Genomic DNA, 22,920 nt, shown 5'->3' on the forward strand with positions numbered 1-22,920 from the left:
AGCGAATCAGCCGCATCATGACGTAAGTATATTTTTAGGGGGAAAACGGGAAAGATGACGTTAGCGATATCAGAGGATGATAAACATCTCTCATAATAATCGATTTATGTGAATGTGGTAGCTAAGATTTTAAATTTAAATTAAAGCCAGGCTTGCTCGACTCATTTGTAAGAAGGTAAAACATTTATTATGTTTTTTTTACAAATTATATTTATACAAAATATGCTTTAATAATTTTCTTTATCTACACGTCGTGTTATGTTGTTAAGTGATGATGATGATGATGAAAAATGTTTGTTTTCAACCGATTTCGAAAACGAAGGTATTTATCAATTCTACAGTTTTTTTTTTGTATTTTTTACCTTATAAATTATTACTGGCTCAACCGATTTGTATGAATAATTTTGTTTGAAAGCTGGTGCCTGCCTGGTTCCATTTCATTTTGGTATAGTTCTGATGTTTGAACTTTTTGCTGAAAAAATCATTTTTTACATCTACAATACAACATGTACTATATTTCGGCAGTTTTACGGACCTCAAATTAGAAACTTTGGTTAACATCGAGTTCAAAAGCGTTAATCTCTTAACTGCCTGAAGGAACAAGAGAACGATGTAACATAAATGGCGGAAGCTTTAATTTACAGTTTAATTTCAGTATAATATTGTCGTAAATTTATATCATATTCTCGTATTGACACCATTTTGTAAGTAAATGTTAAAATCAAGTTAAAAAAGTGTTAAATCCTGCAAATATCAAATTTTTGCGTGTAAACAAATTATTAATAGAAAATAATAATTAATGAATAATAAATCTTATGATGATTTATCCACTTTTTTCACTTTATTTCGATGCAGCAGAGGTCCTTTTTTCTGGTTCTTGAAACATAGTATTTTCTATTGTTTGATTTTACTCGAGTATTAAGCATTAAGAAATTAAAGACTTTTTAACGGATTTTAAAGGCGATTTATTCATTATATTATTACTCTGACATTTCGAACACTTTACAACGAGAGTGGTCACGGGAAGACTGAGATGTTAGATATCTTTAAGGTCATACAAAAATTTTTGTTTGCGAACTACCACCACCTACCATTGCTTATAACTTCTGGAAAAATACTCTACATTTGGTATGTAGAGTATTTTTCTGCGGAGAAATAAGTGGAGGTAGTTCGCAAACAACAATGTAACCTTCAAGTCATCTAATATCTCAGTCTCCCCGTGACCACGCTCGCTGTAAAGTAGATAGAGAGAGTAATAAAAACCATACTTATAATAAGCCAAGACTCCCACACCATGAAAAGAGATATATCGTATACATTACATTCCTAAGTATGTATTTTAACACTCTGTTACATTGTTTTTAAGACTCTCTCCATAGTCTACTATAATCCAGCGATGACTCGGATCTCTACGGAAATTTTTTGTTGTATGGCTTGGGACAAATGTCAGAAATTAATATTAATGGTTTTTTACGTGACTTAATTAAATGTTTTTATTATTTTTTATATTTTAGATATTTCTCCAATTTATGGGAACTATTTTTCGAGGTGCCCGTTGGTTCGGTGTCGCCGGAAGCGATAGCATACTGTGGCAACTGTGGGGTGTCTGTGTGTTAATTTTGTTGATAGCAATACAGTGCGGCGCTATTGTGAAAGTTATTCGAGCCTTGGCCGGCTGGGCAAGGGACACAAGCAATCAAAGTGAGTTTTATTATGTTTTACAAGTAGATAAATACGAAAGGGGGAAAAACGAGAAGCAAGAAGTCTTTAAAATGACCAATAGTATGGGGATATTGTAATGCTAGTTCTTAAAAGTTAATTTAAATCTTGTTTTTTAGAGGGCTTTTTATTTTGTAAAAATATATCCCTTTGTTAGTTTTTCCCATTAAATATTGCATGTAAACATAAAAGCCTATTTAACTTATTATTCATCAAACATTGCAAAAGGATAGCTGATAAAAGCTGATTTGGTAATATTTTCTCAGTAAATCTAGACGATTCTTTCAGGAAGCGTAACAGCTCGTTTAGCGGGTGCAATGTTCTACGCCGCTTCTCTGCTGTCTCAGATATTGTGTTGGAGATTGTCCTATCAATGGAGAAGCTTGGTCAAGTTTTGGGCGTCGATAGAATGGGTGCTCAGTATCAAATATGTACCACAGGATAGGAATTTACGAGGGCGTTTGATTGCAGTCTCGGTTTTTCTAAGTGGTTTTGCAATGGGTAAGATGTGCGGATTATTATTATCTACTAGCTGCGCCCCGCGGTTTCACCCGCGTAAGTCCGTATCCCGTAGGAATATCGGGATAAAAAATAGATGTTGGCCGATTCTCAGACCTACCCAATATGCTTACCAAATTTCAGAGGAATCGGTCAAGCCGTTTCGGAGGAGTATGGCAACGAAAACTGTGACACGAGAATTTTATATATATAGATTTATTATCATTGGTTGGTATATTAAGACAAAAAAGAAGCAATGGTAGTCAGTTAGTTTTATATTAACTAATTTTTGCCCGCGGCTCTGTGTTAAATTCGGAGTAGTTTAATAGATGTTATTGTTCATATAAACCTTCCACTTGAATCATTCCGAAAGAACCGAAAAAACAGAGAGAAAGTATCATGATTTAAAAAGTTTATAAAGTTTAATACCATTTTTGATATTCCGTATTATAAAATGTTGATTTAAGGAATTTTGGTGTGATTTAGGGGCTAATAAGAAAAGTTAACAAAGGAAATTTACATGAAAAAAGATGAAAGATTTTACTGGCTTAAGCATTGCTTGTTCTTAGTACGTTTACGAGGTATTAAGGGTTTGGTTTTTATTAAATTTAAGAATCCTTTTCGGCCTGAGGGAGCCCTCATACGAGCGTATCATAGCGGATTTCCTGTGCAGTTCATAAAGAGGTTCTTAAATTTCTAATAAAAGTGATATTCACAAAAAGTTATGAATTAGTTTAATACTCTATACTCTTAGTATTAGCGTAGGTCCAAAAGAGTATAGTATTATTTATTTTAGTATATAGTATATATTTTTTTTTAATTGAGTTTCTGTACAGCAAAAATGTGCCGTAGAATATTTATACTAAGTTAATGAAATTATGTTCAACAGAAATAAATCTATGAATAAGTATTTGAGATATTTACAAATAATTTGACTATTGATTGATTGATGATGTTTATAACCTGATAATGACAGATTTTATTACAATAACTTCTAGCTTTTATTCATTACACATGTGCGGAGAAATTTCAACGTTTTTTGTTCTCTTAAGAACTTTATTTACACGAGTAAAAACCGACAAATAGGGTTGCTAATATTTGGATGTCACCAGGCCGTATCTCTGAACATTAATAGAGGGATAGTTGAAAATTACAGATAGTATTACTGTTGCCGGTAGTAACAAAAACAAAATAAAAAATATGTTTTAAGGGATGCTCATACTACAGACTTTCTATTTTTCCGTTTTTCCGTTTTTCTATGTTTTATATGGAACCCTGCGTGCATGAGTTCGATTCTCACTTTATTATTTTTGTAAACTTTAAATATTATGTAATATTTTTCTTTCTAGTGGAACACCTTTTGAGTATTTTATCAACAACGGGTCTTGATTGTCCTTTTTCGGACATTTTAAAGATGTATATATTAAAATCACATGGATTTTTACTCATGGAACGTAAGTTAATCATATTTTTTAGTTAATTATATAAACATAAGGACAATGTAACAGTGGTAGAGGAAGTTTCCAATATATATTAATAAGTAAATTGTATTTTTTGGCTTTCTTTCGTTTAAATTTTGTCTAGTTCGGACAATTTGAAGGCGATGTATTTCAGCTCAATACTTTGTTAACATATTTATGAAGATTACACGTACAGAAAAGCGATAATGGATGCAAAATTTCAAGACAAGGTCAGATTTCTGTCTTCTTTTTCTTTACTTAATTAATGGCTCCATCCAATAGATAGGGACTCCTCCAATGTCCAGTGTATAAGAGAAACACAGGACTCAAATTTCAGACTGACAGACTAATACAGTTGTGACATTCTGTCGGTTAACTATATACCTATAAGCCGATACTCGACACGTTCGGCGGTTCTGTAATTTTACAATTTCCAGGCATTTGCAGGCAGGCGTTGATTCAAATGCTCCTCCAAGCGCTAAGCCCATTGAGGTTTATTTCACACACGAACATCAAACATACTTAGATCTTTGTGACGGATAATGAAATACGTGTAAATATTTACTGCATTTCGTTTCTCCTATTATGTGGCTTATTAGAGGTTGGCTCCAATCTATATCCATTGAAATGTTACATTAAAAAATATCTCTAAGGACACCCGGTTACTTGTTATGTTGTTAAATGACAAGTAATAGTACACTCATTATGTTGTTTAATTTCTTTATTTTTAATTAGCTGCGCCCCGCGGTTTCATCCGCGTAAGTCCGTATCCTGTAGGAATATCGGGATAAAAAGTTGCCTATATGTTATTTCAGTTATCCAGCTATCTTCATTGCAATCGGTTCAGTAGTTTTTGTGTGAAAGAGCAACAAAGACATACACATCCTTACAAACTTTCGCATTTATAATATTAGTAGGATTTGACAGTACAAAGTAATATATTCACTATAGTGAATTGCAATTGCTATAAAGGATGTCTTGTAAATTCTGTAGGGTTGTTAGTTTAGGAGAGAGCGTGAGTCTTTTTTTTTTGAAATGGCGGCCGCGGTACTTGGCTCGTAACAGCACGACGCGATTGCACGTAATTGAATTTAAGCTTCCACTCATCCTTCCTGATATATCTATCCATTGTCAAATAAAATTGCATCCTCTAAAAAACGCAGTCTAACTTTTCAATGGAATTTAACCATTTCAATTTGACACTTGTTATCTTTATTGGAATATAATCAAAATTGCTTCATTATGCCTAAAAAGCTGACTCAGACTGGGGTTTAAATGCGTTATTTGATTTACTCAGTCTGTACAGATTAGGTCAGTTGTTGGCATATGGATGACTGTCCAGGCACCCAGCTGTGCTGTTTAAAGCCATTTTGATATGTCGTAAGAGCGCATGTATATTGTATACTTAGGAATTAGACGGTAAATAGTAAATTTTATTTTTTTTGAGGGATAAATAAATATTTTCCTTTTTATTTGCTATTTTTATATCTATCTATCTATATATTTCACTCAAAATCAAACTAAAACATTTATTTATTCAATTCTTATAGAAATTTGGAATCGTCATAACTAACTCTTTTCATTCACTCTATTGCATTGGAATTAGTCAAATTCCGTTGGAATTTTTGAGAAGATTTTTCTGAAGAAGAAGAGATATAGAAGAAAGAAAGAAAGTCATGGAATACATTAGTCAGATATATTCATCGTCCAATTAATTAAATTGGACGATGAAAATCTGTTCGAACTAATGGGCTGGAGCTACTAACATACGTATATACATAAGCATTAACTAACAGATGAAATCTGTTCTATGAGCTTACTATATCTTCATTGTAATTTACGAGTACAAAATACGTTCAAACGATCAAAAGACACGTAAAATTTAGGTTTGGTCGTAAACGTTTCACGAGAGCTCATAAAGCCACTCTGAGAATACCACATGTTATATTTCAGAGGATTATGACAACGCGATAGCTGTACCAGTGTTCTTTATAAGCAACGTTGCGACCGTACTATGGAACTTTCAGGATCTCCTGATTGTGCTTATTAGTATAGGCTTGGCGTCTAGGTACCATAGACTTAATATGTGCGTGGCGACTGTGTGCACGAAACTCAAGGAAGAGAAGTGGTCTAAGGTACGTAGACATACAGATAGTTTAATATAGGGATTTCAATTTGTAGACGATAAAGATTGTACTAAAAGTTAAGAATTGATAGGAGCCATTTAATAGAGTTTTGAGAATTCTTAATTTTAAAGTTTTTAAACGCTGTGCTTAATTGTTATATTCGACTTTTATCTTACTAAGATTTTGTAACGTTTAAAATTTAAATAAATTTCTTATTAGTTTTTTATTATACTTGATGTTTATTTATATTATCTATGCAAAAGTTGTCTCTTTCCATCTGTAAGTGTGTCTCTATGTCTATCTGTCTATTATGCTTTTATACAATTGACTACGAGGAAAATTACAGGTTAAAAAAAATAATTTCATATTGAGATCATATCATATACTAGTAAACCACATTCCCTGCATGAGTGTTAAATCAGAGTGATAAAAAGTTTAAATTTTCTTCTTGAACATAAATAAAATCACTAAATCTATGAAAATAGAGGAACGTACATGGAATCTCCTTAATTAATAATCCTCCTTTGGCCTCTCTGGAGTCGAGTGAAAACGTATTACAGCCTACACCACATGTGCGACCTATCTTAGTACTTAATGCTCAGACCACAGATTATAGAACATATTCATATGTATTTATATTATTTTTTTTATATTGAGCGATTGTTATATTAACACGTTAAGTACATGGCAATATTAATTGTTTTATGTATAAGATTCGGAGGAGTTTAATAGATTTTATTATACATATAAACGTTCCACTGAATCACTATCTATTAAAAAATCCTATTAAAATACGTTGTGTAGTTTCTCTACTAATCATACATACATAAAAACAGACACGGGAAGCCACTTTACTTTATACTACATTTATAGAAAAAACTAACATTTGTTAATAGGACGCAGAAGTTTTGCAAGTGTACATGTGGCGGAAGATTCGAGAAGCCTACGTGAAGCAGGGGATACTCGTGAGGAAGGTGAACGACGCCCTGGGCTCATTGATACTCTTCTCTAATTTCTTCAACTTTTATTTCATCTGCTTGCAATTGTTCTTGGGTATTACGTAAGTCTGTTTTAACTTTATTGCTGTTAGTTAGTTTAGATAACCATTTAAATTTGCTTACAATTGACTTCAAGAAAAAAGAATAGATTTAAATCGACTGTATTTTTTGAGTTTGTTACCACAGAACTGTCGATTGGGAGAATTAAGCAATATCTATTGGGTGGAATAAGCTAGTGCTGTGTGAATCCTCCATTTGATTTTAGTCTATTTCTAACAATTTGAAGGCGGTTTAGATGTTTGATTAAAATAATAATTTATATTATTAAATATATGTTCGCTTATTGTGCTTTATTCTTGCTTTTGTTACGTCTTGTGCCGATGTAAAAAAGTGTTTACAAACTATTAATTGTACTATTCTACTAATATTATAAATGTGAAAGTTTGTAAGGATGTGTGTGTGTTTGTTTGTTCTTTCACGTAAAAACTACTGAACCGATTGCAATGAAATTTGATACGTAGACAGCTGGACAGCTGGAATAACATATAGGCAACTTTTTATCCCAATATTCCTACGGGATACAGACTTACGCGGGTGAAACCGCGGGGCGCAGCTAGTTTTATATAAACCTTATGCTTTCTTGTTCCGTTACTTTTCATCTGCAACTAAAGAAAGAATAAACAAAAGAAAAATAGATGTGTAATATGAAAAATTGTAAAAGTGAAGATACACAATGAACTAAACACTATTTCAATTATAGAAGTGAAGATACACAATGAACTAAACCCTATTTAAATTATAGAAGTGAAGATACAACACAGTTCACTAAACACTATTTTTTTGGGAGACTGTGACACTCTTGGTTTGTAGGCAAGGAATGTCAGGAGACGGTTTCCAGCAAATCTACTACCTAGTATCGTTGCTCTGGGTTTGTTTACGGTCGGGTTGCGTGGTTCTCGCAGCCGCTGACGTCTACGAACATTCCAGAAGGGCGCTGCCATGTTTATATTCGTGTAATGCACGATGCTTCAATATTGAGGTAAGATAATAATAGTTATATACTTAATTGCATAAGGGCTGATTTTTTAATTGTTGGTTAAAATCGTGTAAAACAATCATTTCAATACGTGTGATTTTTGCTGGACTTTTCAAGTTTTCGTTATTACTCTATGGTGTTATATTTTACTGCACGTTATTTTATAACCGAGGATTGAACAATCGCCCCTTATTAAGATTTTGAAGGTCGTATAATTATTTGATGCACACAACATATTTACCAAGTATATTGGCATGCAAATACGATAAATACAGCTCCGCATAGTTGATTAGTAGATAATATCCTAACCTATCCTATCCTACTAATATTATAAATGCGAAAGTTTGTAAGGATATGTGTGTGTTTGTTACTCTTTCTCGCAAAAACTACTGAACTGATTGCAATTAAATTTGGTACGTAGACAGGTGGAGAATTGGAAAAACATATAGGCAACTTTTTATCCCGATATTCCTACGGGATACGCACCTACGCGGGTAAAACCGTGGGGCGGTTTTCTAGTTATTGCAATAGAGGTAAAAAACCTAAATAACAATAACCAAGCACTTAGCTCAAATAGATTCAACACATTATTTATTTATATAATAGGTCTGATTATACAAAACGGAAAGGTGACTGACTGATCAATCCAGGCTGAAATTGGCATGCAGATAGCTATAATTTAGTCATCCGGAAAGAAAGAAAGTCCTTTAAGGGGATATAATAGAGGATGAAAGTTTGTACCATGAAAATTCATTATGACCACGGGTGAAGCTGCGGGCAACATCTTATAGATATATAAAAAAGACAGAAACAAACTATTAAGTTTTAGCCCGTATGTCAGGAGTTATGATTAAGATGGGTTCAGTGAATACGCGTGCAGATTTCGAATTAGTTTTATTCTTTGAATGTTGTATGTTTGTTATTATTGCAGCAGAGATATGATGAAAGTATATCGTATAACTTGTTGGAAGTTTCCCAATATTCAATAACATAGTAGAGAGATTTGAGAGAGAGAGAATTTAATTTTTATAGTACTGCGCCCCGTGGTTTCACCCGTGTAAGTCCGTATTCCGTCAGAATATCGGTATAAAAAGTTGCTATATGTTATTCCAGTTGCCCAGCTGTCTACGTACCAAATTTCATTGCAATCGGTTCAGTAGTTTTTTCGTGAAAGAGCAAGAAACGCACACACATCCTTACAAACTTTCGCATTTATAATATTAGTAGGAAGTAGGATATGTGGCAGATTCATGAAGCTCTTTCTATGCTTGAGTTCGTTTTGAAACGTGTCTCACCGATATGACTTGACGTTAAGATTTGATATTACAAGAAAAGGCTCCAAGGTTGCAAAAAAGGTACCTCATAAGGACTACGTGTTTCCTATCTTTAGAGATTATCTTTTTACAGATTGAAAGGCTTCAGGATCAGCTAAGCAAAGACAACGTCGCCCTTAGCGGTTTAGGGTTCTTCTATTTAACAAGAACAGTGTTATTGCAAGTAAGTAAAACAATTTTAGACCATTACTAATTCACGATTATACATACATACATTTTATTCAATAAACTTTCTCTAAATCCGTACCTAATAATATGTGAAAAGCCTTCGTCGTCGTCGTTTGTTATTCTTTCAGATTTTGGAATGTTTTTCATTAGGATATTTGTGGTTGCTAATAGGCGGGTAGATTAGTGGTATAGGCTACTTTTTGTCCCGGCGAAGTACCTTGCGGATAAGGTCGCGGGGAATAGTAAGTATAGTATAATACTAACCATTTAATATACTGTGACATTTTATGCTTTTTCTTTATACGACGGAAGAATAAGTCGTTCATTATATTCAAATCACATTTCCTTGCCTATTTAGCAAAGATAAACAATCCGAATTTAATATTGAAAATGTTTATATTGTTCCAGGTTGCAAGCTCCGTGGTAACCTACGTGCTTGTATTAATTCAATACGACAATTCAGATAAAAGCTAAGTCCGTAACCCTGTAAATAAAACTATGTATATAAGAATGTAGATTCTACAAATATCCTTACTATCCCTACTAATATTACTCTTCTCTTATGAATAACTTTACAATACGGGTTAGTTTTTCCGGAGAACCCCATTCTTTTGACTCCGCAAGTAAAGACACGGGCGGATAACTAGCAAATCAAGCGTCAGCTCAATGTTCAATAATGTTGTTTTAATAACGTTCGGAAACCAAAAGTTTTGTTAACATAAAAAAATTCTGATATAATATTCATGCGTTGGTGTTTCGGGGTATAAAATAAGGTTCAAGCTGTACAAAAATTCGAATGGAACACATAAGTTATAATGGAAACCGGTTGAGGAATAATGGATTAAACTTTATCGTTCTGAAAAAACGATTTTTGTAACACGGCTATGTGGGTTCGCGATAAGATTTTCATTTGTTTAATAAGGTGCAACACGTTCTGCATTCAGTGGAACTATAAACCAAACTGTTTTACTTAAAATTACTTTATGAATAATGCTGTATTAGTCAATAAAGAGATTTATATATTATCGATATAAACTTGGTATTATTTCTTTACCAAAGACTTTATGCATAGAATTTACATACAATATAGTTAATTAAAGTAGTAATAAAGTGTTATCGTTTTTATTTACGTACTAAACAAAAGGAGGAAGTTACTCAATTTAACTATGGGATTCGTCCGTCGGTCGTTGAGTATTTATACGTTACACGACGTTTTTATCGCGTAATCTTTCTTAAAACTATGCAGTACATCAAACCCTAACCAGCAGCAACGAACGATTCCATATACAAATAACAGGCCAACAATGTCACCCAAGTAATATTGCAATTAAATCTATAATTATAAAATAAAGCTGAAGAGTTTGTTTGTATGAATGCACTAATCTCAGGAACTATTGATCCAATTTAACAATACTTTTACCTTTGCATATGCACCTTATTCTTAAGTGTTATTTATTAGCTATATATCGGTAGTAACTTAAGAAAGTTAGTTAACATACATGAATATAATAATATTAATTGTTTTATGTAAGTACTACAACGCATATATTAGTAATCCATTAATATATTACATGTAGTACAGTTTCTGAGCAAATCTTCACACTCGCAGGTACTACTACTCGCCAATAGATTACCTTTTAGCTCACAGAACCTAGACACTTATAAATCTATATTACAGAAACCGATAAAATACATATGTTGCTTAATTGGTATGCTACAAAAATATAATAAATTTTTACGATACATTTCCAAGTCATTTCTAGAATTACATGTTCAGCTCAGGGTATAATTTACTAAACTTTTACAACCTTAATTGATATTTTCATACACGTATATAAGGGTTGAATTTCTCCATAATGTTTATTTGAAACCTAGTACGGATCTAAGCCGTACTGCATTCAACTGATCGTTTATCAAGGTAAGTACGTGTGTGCAAGTGTGCATTCGGTTGTGTAAATATTGGTAGTAAATAACAAATAAAAATCGATGTCTTATTCGTTATTTATAAAGAAACGTTCACCACGTATTTTTGTCAGATCTTATTACTATATAAATAGTGTTAAAATAATGAACATGTATGTAGTATAATATAAAAAGGAAAGTCGTTTACCACTTATAACTCTAGAACGTCTGAACGGATCTTAATGATTTATGAATTGTATTAATTGTTCACTTGGATTATGTTAAAAACGAAATCTTACAAAAAAGTATATATCCAGGCGGAGACAAGGTGAATAGCTCTATTTATTAAAAATGCATTTGCATTATAATCGTATAATTTTACATATAAAAGTATGTGATATGGAAGACATTCACGATATTCGATTGATTTTTCAATATTAAAACGAAGCTCGTGTAAGCGCTGAATGTTTAAAATATCTATATTAATAATTGCACTTCAGAGCATTGTTAGCATTATGTTATCTGTAGTATTGTTTGACATTTCATACATCGCAAAAACTGCTTTAATTATAACAGTTTAGGAAAGGTTCAGTGCAACTTTTGAAAGCTGCGGTGGAAACTAAATTGAATGTGGCTGATGTCAAAGACAATATGAATAATGATATCAGAAAGACTTAAATGTTTAAGTAGTGATTATTTAGAAATGTGGGTGAGATTATCGTAAGATAATATAATAACAAATAACAGTTTGAAGTGGTGATTGTGAGGTATAATAGGATATGGTAATTTTAATATGAAATTTGTTAAAAGTTATCTCGTTAATGGAAAGGAAGATTTTAGCATTGCGAGCATAGAAAAAAATACAGGGTATACGAGTAATGTTGTTATTGGAGGTTGATCAGATATGAAAAAAAGATCTCGTATTACGTACTTTTTTCTTTAACGTAAATAAAGTCCTAGTGTCCATATATATGTGATCTGATCACAAATAACGAAAAAATATGTATGTGTTGTTATGCAGAAATGAACATAGTTATTTAGGTCGTTTTTCATTACAATTAATACTTTCAGTATCATTATGTAGCTGAAATTGTAACTCAATTTTCAGGAAAGTAAAGCAAATACAGGATCCAGTATATTTTTCCATCAATCATTACTATTCAAATCTGATGAAAACTTCTACCAACATAAAAATATCAGACATACAAAAAGAAAACGTAAGACTATGATAAATTACATTTCGTATTTGGAATAATTGGTGTCTAGATTTAAGAGCTTTGCCGAAACTCTTGCTTCATTTTCTTTGTTTTTACATAATCCGATCGGCACGAATTCGACCTCTTACCACTTACTTATTAATTATTAAACAACACTTCCTTCGTTTTGAATAAAAGAATAATAAACTAATATAACATCACATTTAAAGTTAAGAATATAACAATTTAAACGAAGAGGAAGCAGTAAAATTGAAGATATTGCTTTGAATAAGCGATCGAGCTTGCAATAATCACGTGTGAGCGAAAAATAAACAGTCGCAGTTTCACAAGGTCATGTACGAAGCAGGAGGGACACGTGAATCATTTATCTTATAATATTTATTATTTCTAAATCAACATATAAATATATCGCAGAGCTCACCTTCCGCTAATATTCTTTCGTATTAGAATAATGCATTTCATCGTTATTAAACTAGATTTTCCAGACATATTACAATAAGATATTCTATGTTTATATTTTTTAAACCGTGATATAATCCAATATTTACAATTCTGTTTGTTTATGTTGTTTTATGAATTACAACTGAATTAAACACTGCTTGTAAATATTGCTTTGCTTTATATAATATGATATTATTTATTTAGGATGAAAAAATAGTTGTTTTTAAGAAAGACATAGAATATATGATATTGTTACGTTTTTATACTAAGTAATGTCGCTACGTTTTATGTATTTTCAGGAATTTCTATCGACCATGACGAATATTTTTAAAATGGCAAAATATTTTGGCATCCCCACATATGGGGGAGCATTTTCTCTCCTGGGAGCTATAGTGATGTTAGCAATGCTGTTGATTATGGAGATAGTCTCTATTTGGAAGCTGATACGAACATTAAACGGCTGGAATCTTAATCCAAATGGTTAATGCAATGTTTTTCCTTATAGATAGTTCTGCAGTTGTAGTCGTATTTTTGTAGGAAGAAAGCAAATAAGCAGTTGAAAAACCCAACAAAAATTCCAAGTATTCTAGAATGTTCTTATGGACGAAAGAAATAGATTATTGAGTTTTCTAAAAGTACTCTTCCACAATTTTTTTAACAAAATAGCGAGCTCGCTTTTAAGATGTGTCTGATTGTAAGTAAATTGAATCTCTTAATTTTCCATATAAATTATCTAGGATAGCAATATCATAAAAACAAACTGTTAATTATTAACTGAAATAAAAAAATAGTAACCTGATGGTATAGTAAAACGATGGGTGAAAATAAAAAATAAACTACCCCGGTACCAAACTTATTAAAATAAATTAGTAATCTAAATGAAAGAGCCAGTTTAGAAAAGGAAGAAATCAAAAAGTAATCCATTAGACAATGATTTAATACTATTGTTATAATTGATTAATTATTATAAATTTCTATCGAGCCCCATCCCAGATATTGTGAAATTGGATCGAAATTTTATGGATTGTATTAGGGAAATGATTGTTTTGCAAGTGTTGCGAAATGTAAACCCAACTTCAAAACGAATTTTGTAATTTACCTTAGATGGGCCAAGAATCAGTTTTCATTACTCCGATCGGGTTCACTTTTTTATTGAGTTTCATGGAATAAATTTATGTAAAATATAAAGTTAATATAAAATTGGTTTTAACAAATTTTATTAGATAAAATTTTTCACAAAATATTGTTTATGTTAAAATACCGCCTGACCACTTCGTTGGTACAATTTGAATAGATTGGGTAACTCCACTGTTGAAATGATTAGGAATTACTTCTCCGATGCATAATAGGTATATAACTGTTTATTGTATTATAGGCAGTGTAGTAGCTCGTCTATCTGGATCAATTTTCTATGGTAACGCCTTACTGTCCTTGATACTGTCCTGGAAGATTATAAGCAATTGGAAAACCCTGGTTTCGTTCTGGAAACGAAGTGAGAGGCTTGAATTAAACATACCTCCGGATAGACGGATCAGGGGAAGAGTTATATTTGTAAGCAGTTACGTCGCAATATGCGCTGCTGGTGAGTTTCTTTGTGAGAAATCTGAAGAGGATCAAAGTTTATATATATTTTAGTACATTAAATGTCTGTGGCTGCTTAAAAGAGAATATAAACCTAATACGTAATAAGCTACAAAAAATGGTTAATAGTTGTAAAGTTGTTTAGAGGAAATTCTATATACTGATTCTGTAATAAATATAGTGAGTATCTTAAATAAAGGAACGGAAGAATGTTTGACAGAAAATAATGGAATAATGGTAAAGTTCTGTATTCTTATTCACGGCATGGTTAGACGAAATACTGAAGAGTAGGCAGACACTGATTTTTAACTCTTGGTTCCCGTAATTAGTGAAAACTTATTACCTATTATCTTGACTTCTGGATGATGTCTTGGAGAAAAAAACCCTTGACTTTTGTCAAAGCGACATCATTATATTTTAATGGGTTGACAGTTATGTGGAGAAGACAATAGGTGTTAATAGAACATGGATTTCTACGTAGAATATGGCAACATTTTCCATAAATTTTAATTATCTTCTAACATTGACAATGGACTGGACTAAAACTATCTTTGTACCAAATTTCATCCAAATCCATTGTGGAGTTTAGGCATAAAGAAAGACGCACAAACAGACAGACAAAGTTAGTCAAGGCAGAATTAGTTAAAATCTGATATATACGCTAAGACGCTCGACGATACGCTACGTAAAAGCATGATTTGTAAGCAAATTATATTCTTATCTATGACTATTCTAAATATAGATATATAAGTCTTTGATATGCAAAAAGGTCGAAAACTAAGTCCTATCTCGTTTATGTGTCAAGAGGCGCTAATTCTGATGCCTCTGCAAGCCCACAGACGTACCAATTATGGATCTAAACTTTTCACCGTGCTAAGTTTTACTTTGTGGTTCAGTGTAGCAAAGATGTGTTATTTGCAGTTGAGCACGCGTTAAGTATGGTGTCAGGAACAGGGCATGACTGTCCGCCGGAGGAATTCTTTGAGCGTTATATCTTGAGCTCACACGGATTTCTCTTGCAAAGAAGTAAGATATAAGTATACATGATTTATTCAGTTTTAGATATAACGTGATCTATTTTTACATAAGACAAAAATGTTTGGTATTTTCTATATAATAGTAATAATTAAATAAAAGCGATAATCTAATACATAAAATTCTCGTGTCACAGTTTTCGTTGTCATACTCCTCCGAAACGGTTTGACCGATTTTGATGAATTTTTTTGTGCATATCGAGTAGGTCTCCGACTCAGCCAACATCTATTTTTCATACCCTTAAATGATGAGAGAAAGGCAAGTTGCCAGGCCAGCTAGTATAAATATATAATTGTGTTAAGAGGAAAGGGTTGACTTGGAATAGTTAGAGATACGACAATAACATAAGTCATTGTACCTAAAATATGTTAAGAAAGTCTATTACTAAATTTAATTATAATTATAATTAAAGGTGAATATTCTCTGTGGGTTGCGATACCGATTTTCACTCTCAGCAAGTTGGCCACAGTGCTGTGGAACTTCCAAGACCTGATTATAATTTTAATCAGCCTTGGCCTGACTTCGGAGTACAGCCGATTAAACCTTTTTGTTCAGCGCGTCGTTGTGTTTGAGACGAAAATGAAATATCACAACAGAGTAAGTCAACATTTCTATAACGCAAAATTTTATATATGGATACTACGAAGATATTTGTTTAGTGAATATAAAGTTTTATCATTGGGATATAACATAAAATATGAATTAAAACCATATCTTTTAATATACAAAATTCTGTTGTATATGTTTTATTTTAGAAGCTATGCTGCATTTTTTATATAAAAGATAACTGAAAGACAATTAATGTATGTAAGTTTTTAATAACGTAGTTGCGACAATTTTATGAAGCTTGGTAATTATGACTAGTCTATTGTCATAGAGAGCAAGCTATTGTTATTTTCTAGGTCATAAGTTTACCTCTGCGTGTGAAGATTTGGCGGAATCTCCGACAGGCGTACGTCCAACAGGCGGAGTTGGTGAGGAAAGTTGATCAGGAACTCGGAGGACTGATACTTCTCTCCAATCTAAACAATTTGTTTTTTATTTGCTTACAACTGTTCTTGGGGATAAGGTAAGAATGTAAAATAATCGTAATATTTCACTAACATCCTACTATCCTATCCTACTAATATTATAAATGCGAAAGTTTGTAAGGATGTGTGTGTGTTTGTTGCTCTTTCACGCAAAGACTACTGAACCGATTGCAATGATTTTTGGTACATATATAGCTGGACAATTGGAATAACATATAGGCAACTTTTATCCCGATATTCCTACGGGATACGGACTTACGCGGGTGAAACCGCGGGGCGCAGCTAGTCATAATATATTTGTATCTTTATATGATGAATAAAATAGATAAGAAGATAAAAAAACAAAAGAAATTTTGTTGTTTAACGTCGTATTGTTGTTTAAGTTTTTTCTCCGTAATCAATAATTCAATCGCAACTATCCGCATAGTCCTCCATAAATCTTATATTGAAAGACACCAACTTTCCGAACTGACTTATAATTCTTCAGAATTTAAACTTTATAATAATAAAGTTAGGTAAGCGAATACGCTTGCTGATACTTCTTTATATTCTGACAACTATCTTTGGTTAAGCAGTTTAAGATCTTGTGTATAGTTTTCAAATAAATAGTAATTTTTATAAATTGGTAATTTCCCTGTCTTTGCCTCGAATACAGACACAGAATATACTTGCAGAAGCCATTCCATTTTATAGACAGCAGAAGATAAAAGAAAACTGAAATTAGCTTCTGATGTACCATAGATAACTTCTAAGTTTTACCAATACAAGGTTTAAGTATTTCTAAATTGATGCTTAAACATAACATTTAATATGATGTTGAATAGATCTGTACGAGAAACATATAATGTTTACATGTTTAATTTTTAAGTATAATAATTTAAAATTAAAAATAAATTTGTACGCTAATGGCGGTTTTGTATTTTTTTTTTAATTGTGTTTTAACCCATAGAGTAAAATAATTGGCGGAAAATTTTACTTATTCCCTAATTTATGTAAATAAATATTATTAAGGCGTTCACTATTGAGAGAATTTTTGTTATAACGATACTAATTATGGCGGCAAATGGTAAATTACAAGAATTTAAGGTTATCTTTATTAGATAAAGCTACGAGTCTAGATATTCATTTAATATCTAGACTCGTAACTTTAATATAGCTATAACAAATAAGCAGGATCTAATAAGTAAAGTTTGGGGAAGTTAGAACGCTTTGAATTCCAGTACTTCTGATTTTGAATATATCCTAGAAACTAAACACTAATGCTTGTATTAAACTGTAGCAATGGTGCCATTTGATATAGACTTTTATGTTGGGCGGTATAATAATTCGATATAATGGGCTTTAAACATAATATTATGTCAAATTGAATAAGTGGTAGTATGAATAACAAATAATTGGTTTAATTGCTTATTGATTCATTTACATCCTTATTAGAATCAAAATCAAACCCTCTGGGTTTTAGTATGTATGTTTTTATAAGTTTTCGCACAAAAAATACTGGACTGATTTTAAAAATTCCTTAACCGTTTGAAAGCTGCATTTTCACTTGACATAGGCTATATAAGTACCACAGATAAAAACCGGGGCGTACTGCTGGTTTTATTAAAATTTCTGTTATGTATGAATGTATGTAAGTATGTATGAATATTATTTTAAAACAGCAACTACAGAGTTTCTTGCCGGCTCTTCTCTGCCTTCCGATCTGGTGGTAAAATTCCGAACTGTGTAATATGACGATTCAAAAGTGCTTCTATAAGAAGTCTAATTGAATAAATAAATGTTTGAGTTTGAGTTTGAGCTAAGTATGTGTTTAGTCATGTGAGTGTATGAGAAAAATGTATGTATTAATGTCGATGATATTTAAATTAATATGTACATTCACAGTAGTGTAACTAAGGGCAGTGACATAAATAGAATCTACTACTATTTCTCGCTGGCCTGGCTCCTCTACCGGGCCAGTGGAGTGGTGCTGGCAGCTTCTGATATCAACATACATTCTAAGAGAGCGCTTCCACATCTGTATAGCTGTGTGAGTGGGGCATATAATATTGAAGTACGTATGTTTTAATTTAATTTTTTAATAATATGATGCAATTAATACGACGTAATCATATATAATTTATATGGAAAACGTTTTTTTTTTTATATGTGTAAAAACCGATGAACAACAAATAAATTAATAAATGTAGACAGCAGTATAGAGAATTTTTTTTCTGTAATAGTTCTGATATTTCAGATTATTTCCGAAACGAAAAATGCCTGTGTCTTGGTAAAATTTTAAGGAATCAATGCTAAACTTTCTATTTAATTTTTATTATTGCTTCTGTTTTCTTAAAGTAATTTTATTAAATAAATGGTACTACGTTTTAGTTTAAAATACGTTATTAGTTTTTTGGGTCTTGGGTCAATAAAACTACACTAATCTTTGTTTGTTACATGAAACAAGCTTATATAAAAGTGGGATAAAGTTTTATTAATATAAATACATATATCGTAAAAAGTTGTCGTAAATTTTTTTTATTCACAATATTTATTATGTTTTAGATAAAAAGACTCAAAACTCAATTAGAGAACGATGATATAGCACTGAGTGGACTCGGATTTTTTTACTTGTATAGACAGAAATTGTTAGAGGTGAGTTATCTAATTATTTCTTACATAAATAAGAAGATGCTTGCGCTTGTCCACGCTGAATGAGATAAATATTGCGTAATGATACAATAATCCAACTATCCTACTAATATTATAAATGCGAAAGATTGTAAGGATATGTGTGTGTTTATTGCTCTTTCACGTAAAAACTACTGAACCGATTGCAATGAAATTTTGTACGTAGATAGCTGGACAACTGGAATAACATAAAGGCAACTTGTTATCCCGATATTCCTACCGCATACGGACTTACGCGGGTGAAATCGCGGGGCGCAGCTAGTTTAATATAAAAAATGATTATCATACACATTTAAAATTCATTATTTTTTACAGGTGGCGGCTGCTGTCGTTAAATACGAGTTAATATTACTTCAATTTGACAAACATTAATAATAAACTCATCAACTCATCAAAATATGGAGAAAAACTTTGTCAAACAACTGTATTTTTTTATAATGGACGTTGTTTTCTTGTATTAAGTATCGCTTAAATAAATCATATATTTTTATCATTATCTGTGTTGTAATTTTAACTTTTTTAATATAATTTATATTATAATACGATTAAGACAGCCTTCCTCCCGCGGGGTCGCTCGCGAAGACAAGACAAGATAGATAAACCCTCGTAGTTTCCCTTCCCATGGGACTTCTAGGATGAAATCTATCCTATGTCTTTCTCTTTTTTATGTCATCGTCGGCAATTGAGCTGGTGGGTCGCCTGATGATAAATGCTACCACCGCCCATGAACATTTGGAGAGGCGTAAGGTCGATTAGATTAGATAAGACCTTACGCCTCTACAAATGAATTCCCGACTATAAATTGAATTAAGAAAGTGAGCAAGAAAGGTTTAATGAGACGAATAAAGGAAAAGACTGGGAAGGGTAAGAAAAAGAATATGAGCCTCCGGCTCCCTTCTCTGGACTAGCTTTGTACTAAAATTTCATCCAAATCCGTTGTGGAGTTTGGGCATAAAGAATCGACGCACAACAAGACAAAGTTAGTTTCGCATTCATAATATAACTAGATAAATTACTTAAATATAAGAACAAAACATGTTCTGCATTAGTATATCGTTGAGAGAACGTATTAAAAAGAAGCAATGGACAAGCGTACTGTCATTGCACAAACAGTTATCTCCTAAATAAACTGAGGTGAACGAACTTAATTAAACCCCACCCAGGTTTACTTTCAATCTAGTTCAGTATCTACTTAGTAATTGTTTTTTGGAATAACGTTCGGGACCCGTCAAATGCGCGTAAAATTTTACGATCAAGGTGAACGACGGTGACTTCTATCTAAAAGACAATAATAAACAGCTTATCGGCGAGACAGAGGCGCCTTATCATTTAGACGGGTGGCTTTATGAAAAGCCATAACACGCGGATACGATCCTAATTCAGTCCCTAAATTGACGGAGACAGAAATCGAAGTGGATTTTAACGGCTATATAGCGGAAGCTAATGGTCCGTCAGGCGATGGTTATGGTAGTTTTTTGATAATTAATTCGTAGTTTTCATGGCTAGTAGCTTCTATCATCATCATCACCATCATGTATCATCACCGCTGCTTAAAACGGTGAAGAAATCGAATCATCGTGAGGAAACCGGCATGTCCGAGAATCAAAAGTTCGACGACATGTGATATCTGCCAACCCGTACTTGGCCAGCGTGGTGGATTATGGCCTGAACCCTCATAGGAGGCCTGTGTCCCAGCATCGGGAACATGTATGGGCTGATGATCATCATCATCTGAGTTAGAACAAAGACGTGTGAAGCCAGAACTGTATTATTTGGATTAGGCCACAAATATACCATAGCAGTGAAAATGTATAAAAAAATGAATCTTATATTCAGTGCATATATATCAATGACAGCAATATTTTTACTTACGAATTGTTCGCTTTATAAAATTTCATTTCATCGTATTTGCTGAAGTTTCTTTGTTCTTCAAGCGTAATGAGCAATGCTCAGTGTATCATAGTTATATAATTTCATTCGCGAATTCGTTTTAAAATTAATCAATTGTGAATACTTAACAGTCCGTCAAGCTGCAAATTGTATGCAGATTTAAGGAAACGCAGATGTATGTAAATTATAAAGCGCCATATACATTATATAATGATTTAACAAAAAAATTTCGGACTGTCCGTTTTTTAGTTTAAAAATTAGTACCTGGATGACCGAGCTTTGCTCGGTTTAAATTCGTGAAGATAGATTGTTTATAAGCGTTTTTTTCCAAGATCGTTTAGGCATTTTTAAGTGAACACGTGCAGTAAGAAGACACAAAACAATACAAACAATTAGTCTAACCTCAAAGCAAAAACTCATTGACTTCGTTACTTAACAACGCCATCTGCTGGAACTTTAATTATTCGCCAAAAAATAGTATTATTATTCGCCAATATATGTCAGGAAGAGTCATAATAAATTGGGACTACTCAAACGCCTCCTATTTGTTAAAAAAGTTTAAGTCGATAAAACACGAATAAAACACAAATATGATATTTTCTAAAAAAGATTCCTAGCTAGATCGATTTATCCTCCCCGAAACCCCCTATACACTAAATTTCATGAAAATCGTTGGAACCGATTCCGAGATTCCAATTATATATATATATATATATATATATATATATAATTGGAATCGAATATATATATATATATATATACAAGAATTGCTCGTTTAAAGATATAAGATTATAGTCAATTAAGAATAATATTGCGGTCTTCGGCATAAACAGACTACTAGAAGTAATCAACAACATATATTTAATGTAAGTTAGTGGCACTGCATTTCGACTTAAATAATTTGCTTTAAGAGCTCATGACGAAATAAACTCGTACTAAAACTCAAACCTATTAAATAACAACCATTCATAGAACGTTTAAAAACCCCATTAGTCGTGAATAATTAATTCGAGAACAAATCGAAATTGCTTAGCGTGAAATTGAAGTCTGTGTCAATTGAACACGGCTAACAAATATCCAAATAAACGAAGTCATTAATTCAGGATGAGACTTGGCGAGTTTGCAGCTCTCAGGTGTGCTCATTAAAAGTTATCCAGTTAAAGGATTACACTTATAAATGATCCTTGGATTGTAGAACGTGATTTATAATTCCCTAATACTTTAACTTAATGAATTATGTACAAATTTGCCAAACACTGCACGCAGCTACGGAATCGTAGATACATACTCTTAGCATTTCTGCTGACTTGGTACATGGAATGACTAAACAAATGTTTCCATACAAGAATTGTTAGTGCTTGGCATTCTACCAGATCAGCAGAATAATCAAGGAGATGATACCGTTGTGACGTCAGACATAATGGCGGGAAAATTTGACGTCATTCGTGATACAACTTACTACGTCACTGAAGATAGCTCTTAGCATTTCTGCTGACTTGGTACATGGAATGACTAAACAAATGTTTCCATACAAGAATTGTTAGTGTTTGGCATTCTACCAGATCAGCAGAATAATCAAGGAGATGACACCGTTGTGACGTCAGACATAATGGCGGGAAAATTTGACGTCATTCGTGATACAACTTACTACGTCACTGAAGATAACTCTTAGCATTTCTGCTGACTTGGTACATGGAATGATTAAACAAATGTTTCCATACAAGAATTGTTAGTGTTTGGCATTCTACCAGATCAGCAGAATAATCAAGGAGATGATACCGTTGTGACGTCAGACATAATGGCGGGAAAATTTG

At 32.4% G+C, this 22,920-nt stretch overlaps 2 protein-coding genes across 2 annotated transcripts; both read left to right on the forward strand.

Moving 5' to 3' along the window:
- Positions 1-1,523: 1,523 nt before the first annotated feature.
- On the forward strand, positions 1,524-9,813 carry LOC119830589 (gustatory receptor for sugar taste 64a-like). The gene is made up of 8 exons (XM_038353657.1): positions 1,524-1,701; positions 2,008-2,220; positions 3,567-3,671; positions 5,631-5,812; positions 6,700-6,863; positions 7,672-7,840; positions 9,245-9,334; positions 9,748-9,813. Exons 1-8 carry the CDS (start codon positions 1,530-1,532, stop codon positions 9,811-9,813), a joined length of 1,161 nt encoding a protein of 386 aa, XP_038209585.1. The 5' UTR covers positions 1,524-1,529.
- Positions 9,814-11,899: 2,086 nt separating this feature from the next.
- Positions 11,900-19,588, forward strand: LOC119830590 (gustatory receptor for sugar taste 64a-like). Its single transcript, XM_038353658.1, has 9 exons — positions 11,900-11,950; positions 13,199-13,379; positions 14,275-14,481; positions 15,402-15,506; positions 15,928-16,112; positions 16,418-16,584; positions 18,434-18,599; positions 19,091-19,180; positions 19,532-19,588. Exons 1-9 carry the CDS (start codon positions 11,900-11,902, stop codon positions 19,586-19,588), a joined length of 1,209 nt encoding a protein of 402 aa, XP_038209586.1.
- The last annotated feature ends 3,332 nt before the right edge of the window (positions 19,589-22,920 follow it).

The sequence above is a fragment of the Zerene cesonia genome, chromosome 11, assembly GCF_012273895.1.
Source record: "Zerene cesonia ecotype Mississippi chromosome 11, Zerene_cesonia_1.1, whole genome shotgun sequence".
Classification (NCBI taxonomy): domain Eukaryota; kingdom Metazoa; phylum Arthropoda; class Insecta; order Lepidoptera; family Pieridae; genus Zerene; species Zerene cesonia.

What these genes read in the sequence shown, in the direction of transcription:
- LOC119830589 (XM_038353657.1), top strand. Translation starts at nt 1,530, where the DNA reads ATGGGAACTATTTTTCGAGGTGCCCGTTGGTTCGGTGTCGCCGGAAGC. An exon ending in TCTAAGTGGTTTTGCAATGG is followed by an intron (nt 2,221 to 3,566) that starts GTAAGATGTGCG and finishes TTTTCTTTCTAG; the next exon opens with TGGAACACCTTTTGAGTATT. An exon ending in AGGAAGAGAAGTGGTCTAAG is followed by an intron (nt 5,813 to 6,699) that starts GTACGTAGACAT and finishes ATTTGTTAATAG; the next exon opens with GACGCAGAAGTTTTGCAAGT.
- LOC119830590 (XM_038353658.1), top strand. Translation starts at nt 11,900, where the DNA reads ATGATATCAGAAAGACTTAAATGTTTAAGTAGTGATTATTTAGAAATG. An exon ending in CGGATTTCTCTTGCAAAGAA is followed by an intron (nt 15,507 to 15,927) that starts GTAAGATATAAG and finishes TTATAATTAAAG; the next exon opens with GTGAATATTCTCTGTGGGTT. An exon ending in GTGGGGCATATAATATTGAA is followed by an intron (nt 18,600 to 19,090) that starts GTACGTATGTTT and finishes ATTATGTTTTAG; the next exon opens with ATAAAAAGACTCAAAACTCA.